Source organism: Penaeus vannamei, chromosome 6, assembly GCF_042767895.1.
Source record: "Penaeus vannamei isolate JL-2024 chromosome 6, ASM4276789v1, whole genome shotgun sequence".
In the NCBI taxonomy this organism is placed as follows: domain Eukaryota; kingdom Metazoa; phylum Arthropoda; class Malacostraca; order Decapoda; family Penaeidae; genus Penaeus; species Penaeus vannamei.
Genome location: NC_091554.1, coordinates 13351894 through 13356893, shown reverse-complemented (window position 1 = coordinate 13356893; position 5000 = coordinate 13351894). Strand labels below are relative to the sequence as shown.

The 5000-nt window shown below is 37.5% G+C and overlaps 1 protein-coding gene across 1 annotated transcript in view; it reads left to right on the top strand.

Moving 5' to 3' along the window:
* The window catches only part of Pka-C3 (Protein kinase, cAMP-dependent, catalytic subunit 3), a 62930-nt gene that overhangs the window by 57732 nt on the left and 198 nt on the right, over positions 1 to 5000 (top strand). The window contains exons 5-8 of the mRNA XM_070122666.1: positions 389 to 480; positions 851 to 1032; positions 1936 to 2013; positions 2290 to 5000. The exon at positions 2290 to 5000 is cut by the window's right edge and continues 198 nt beyond it. Of these exons, the coding sequence (XP_069978767.1) occupies positions 389 to 480; positions 851 to 1032; positions 1936 to 2013; positions 2290 to 2415 (478 nt within the window). The 3' untranslated portion in view covers positions 2416 to 5000. The remainder of the gene's footprint in view (positions 1 to 388; positions 481 to 850; positions 1033 to 1935; positions 2014 to 2289) is intronic.

Sequence of the window (5000 nt, the reverse complement as noted above, 5' to 3'; positions counted from 1 at the left end):
GTGTGTGTGTGTGTGTGTGTGTGTGTGTGTGTGTGTGTGTGTGTGTGTGTGTGTGTGTGTGTGTGTGTGTGTGTGTGTGTGTGTGTGTGTGACGGACAGAATTTATAATTTAATACGAGTACAGAACACATATCTGTCATTTTATTTCTTATGCTCAGACGTGAATACTTAACCCTTAACATAACTTTCTAGTGCTTGGGATGCAAAGCTTTAATTGTGCTCTTCCTGAGGAAATGAGTGTTTCCCATTTGAAAGATAAAAAGGCTGTCATATATATATATATATATATACTCACCTTCACCCAAGTCACCTAAATATTCACATGCAATGACACATACATGGTCACCCAAGTCACGTCAATATTCACCAAGAGCCCCAACCCTTTCAGGACGTGGACCCTGTGCGGGACGCCTGAGTACCTCGCCCCCGAGATCATCCAGAGCAAAGGGCACAACAAGGCGGTCGACTGGTGGGCCTTGGGTGAGTCACGGGCGGCGGCGCAGAAGGGGATGTGACGCCCTAGCACTCACTGGCGGAAACCGGACACTGCGCCGCGTGTTGTTGTGTCTGGGGGTTAAAGAGTCAAGTTGTATATGTAGACATTTTTTTCTGGGGTAGTTTGTTAAGCTTCTGGTGTTGTTGTTTTTGAGAACTCGTGATTGTGATCCTGTAGTGTTGTTATGGATGTTCATTAAGCTCATCGTGTAATTGTTCGTTCTGTTTCCTATCTCATTCCGGAAGACATTTTGAGGGCAAAATACACCCGTGCTGCATTTATTAAAACAAAAGACACCTTAAAATCCTTTCCGCCGTCGAACACTCAGTAACGCCCCTCTCCCTCGCGCTCCAGGGATCCTCATCTACGAGATGCTGGCCGGCTACCCGCCCTTCTTCGACGACAACCCCTTCGGCATCTACGAGAAGATCCTGGGCGGGCGGGTGGAGTGGCCGAGGCACCTGGAGGCCACCGCCAAGGACCTCGTCAAGAAGCTGCTCACTCAGGATCGCACAAAGCGCTTGGGAAACATGAAGGTGAGGGCGGCCTGGTGGGGAATGGGCGCGGGCGGGACAGGCTGTGGCGCTTTTTTTTCTCGTTCTCGCTCTCTTTTCTTTTCTCTCTTTTCTACTATTTTATTTTATTTTATTTTATTTTATTTTATTTTTATTATTTTTTCCTTCTTTCAAGCAACTTGTATTACTTTTAGTCATGATTAGTTATGAGAGACGCTAGTCATTCCTACTGTGATAAAACCTGCACAAAACTTGATATATAGATATTCATTATTGTATGATAATGATGTACCTACGTGGCATTAGCTATTCAGTGTGTTCTTGGTGGATAAAGAAAGCTGCCTTTAGGGGTACTATGAATAAATCACATTATTATTTGTTTTATTGTTACTATTTATCATAATGGTATTGTTGTTGTTTTATTGTTACTATTTATCATAATGGTATTGTTGTTGTTTTACTGTGCAATATTTATCATTGTACATTTTATTATTGTTATTATTGCTATAATTGTTAATGTTATCATCATCACTTAACCATCATCATAGTAATGTGCAATAAATGCATAATATGAATTGTAAAATCTTTGGATATAAACTGTAGAACATCTACTTTGTTATATCATTTTTATAACATTTTAGATTGCAGAGATATTAAAAAGTGTAGATTGGCAAATTTATAATGGTAATTATGCTAATTTTACAGTGTACATCTTGCTATTATGAGATAACATGTGTTTTAGACTTTGGTAACTTTATACTGTGGATTGTGCCATGCGTTATAGTTAAAGTTATAGCTATTGTTTTAGTGCACAGTACACACTAATAGCATGTGGATTGTGTTGTCATTTCATTTGCATACACTGCAAATACGCTTACACTGCATAATTATGTAACTGACTTTTACTTCCCATTTTCGTATCAGAATGGTGCTGAAGATGTAAAGAGACATCGATTTTTCAAGAACACAGACTGGGATGAAGTTTACCACAAGAAATTAAAGGTATTGTTTGTTATGTGTTTTTATGTGTTCTTTCAGTTTGTGAATAATATCATGACAAAAATACTCATAGTTTCCTCTGTGTGTGAGCGTGTGCTTGTGCACATTTGAGTGTGCAGTTTGTGTGTGTGTGTGTGTGTGTGTGTGTGTGTGTGTGTGTGTGTGTGTGTGTGTGTGTGTGTGTGTGTGTGTGTATGTGTGTGTATATGTTCTTTTTACTTTAAGGAGGAACTATGCAATGCCCATATTGTAGCGCCTTCTATCTCCCCCACCCCCCAGCCCCCCATAGTGCCGAAGGTGAGCTACGAGGGTGACACGCGCAACTTTGACGATTACCCTGAGAACAACTGGCGGTCGACGCAGGGAGTGTCTGACATCGAGTTGGCGATATTCAGTGACTTCTGAGTGTTATTGGGGATGTGTGTGTAGTCTGTGATCAAGGGAGACTCATGTAATTATAATCCGAGTTACGAATGTTGCTAAACGGGTCATGTACAACGAATATTTATTGGTAATTAAACGTAATTTTACTTTGTATATTATGTATGCATTATATAAGATTTAGATCTCAAAGAAAAGAAACATGAAGAGAAATTTATATGTTTAGAAAGAAGATAACTACATAAAAAGTTACAGAGAATAGTTTTATATTTTGTGACACATAACAAGGTTGTCTTGTGGATATTTTTTTCTCAGCTTTATCACAGTAGATTATGATGTCATGCCACATCAACACAACCTGAGGAAACCTCACAAGGCATGAAGCAAACCAGCATAGCATTTGGTGGATCATATTCGTTAGGCTTTATCTGCAATTTTTTGCCTCTGTCACTCGTTTTTCATCTTGATATATTTATTCAACTGTGTTTTTTTTCTATGCCGGTAACTTTTTTTTTTTTTTTTTTTTTTTTTTTAAGATAAGGAGATTTTAAGCCATGAAAGTTCTTTCTTTTTATGTTCTACTTTTATCCTGAATATCTCAAAGTGATATTACTGTCAACATGATCTTAGATATTTTTTCTTCTCAGATAAGTACATTTGTCTCATTTGATAGATACAGATGTTACACATTCACAACTCACTGCTGTTCAAGATTCACCATAGGAAAAAATGGTTAGCTCTCCTACACAGCTTATCCTAAGTGGAGTGCCAAGACTTGTGTTGAAAATGAGTTTAAAGGCAAGCATAGGCAAACCATTAGGATGTTCTCCCAAACAGTATCAATTCCCTGGCATCTAGTTGGCTTACACAAAGGTTATGGAATTGTAACTCATCTGATATTTTTTTGCTACTGATGTACCTCTGATGCAGTCTTGATGAAAATGATTTTGTGCATGTACTTTTGCCTTGCACAAGTACTAATGTCAGGCCTTTGTTGATGCAATGAATGATTGAATTATATTTTGTTTTGTTTTTCAGTGCAATATTTATTTCCACTTTACTGAAATCATTATAAGATTTAAGAAAGAAAGCATTTATGTTATAGCTAGTGCAAAAAGCTTCCATTACTTGTATTATCAGTAAAACTTTGCCCGCCCAATCAGTTATAAGTTGTTTACATTCAAGTTATTGTTAAAAGTCTTTTTTTTATTCTGAAAGGTTTACAAGAGTCCCCACCCCATAGATCTGCTAATGACATCCACACTTTTATAGATATCAAAAAGACTTTGCAGATTAGCACACAGCCAATAGGAAGCTGTTTCTTTTCTGTTCAGTATGATAAACCAACTCAGGCTCATGGAAGATCAATTTGGACTTGAATTTGCATGGCTGAATATATGTTGTTTCCAGTGCGTACAATGGCAAGATGTCAGAGTGCTTCCAGATGTTAAATTTGTGATGCAGAAAAAAGTACAATAATAGAGAACTCTTTGTGCCTCATATATCCTGGAATGTAACTAGTCTCTGCTAATTACAGTGTGATTACATTGCAAGCTTTCACTCTATTAATGTCCAATTTCCTTTGTCCACATTTAACCAAGATCTAAAATTTCAATCTTTCCTAAAAAAAATAAACGATTCTCCACAGCCTTATGTGTTGTGTGTGTGCAGGTAATCTCACCATGTTGTACACACACTCTAGAAAGAGTATGCACACAATTCTCAGGGTGACACTTAATGTATACATGATTATGGCATGTCATACCTGATGTGTAGATTTGGTTACACCCTTAATAGGTCCTGATTGCAAAACTTATCTAGAGCATGTAAACATCTTTTTCACAGTGTGCACATGTAAAGTATATGATACATATGCATGCAGTGCTTATTACACACCCATTACCATAGTGCACCAACACATGCCATCACTCTTGTCTCCAGAATATGGTCACAAGAGATTATCCAGAGAGATTATCCATTTTATCCAGATTACCCAACTGACCTCAACACTGGATCACATAATATAGATTACGCAGACATCCACTGTCATGCATTCACCCCTGTATATTATCAGTCTCATAATCTCATTCATCATGAATAATGTTTCCTTTTTCCATTTGTGCAACAGACTGTTGACTCAGGGAGAGGCAAAGAAGGGATGTGAGGTGTTACAGTACATCAAGATGTGTCAGCAGTATAGTTTTTATTTCATACTCCTTAAACATTTTGAATTTCAAAGCCCTTCATGGGTAGATGATCAACTACCACTGGGAATCATGAATGGCATGACACAGGATGGCTTCCAGTACTATAGTTAGCATTTTTATGTTCATGTTCTTAATGTCCTTTCTTATTCCTTTGTACTAATTTATTTGCCAAAAGATTGAAAAGGGACAGACAAGCATTTTTGTCAAGGTAAACATGCCATTGTTTTTGCAGTTTCCTTAGTTATTGATCCTTCATTACCTGAAGCCCCAATATAGCTTTGTTTGAAAATGGTGAGTCACATTTGCAAGCAGAAAGACATTTCATCACAGCAAAATTGTATTCTGTAAATATATAGCATTTGAATTATGCTTCCTTTTTTGTTGATCCTTCCACAAGCATTT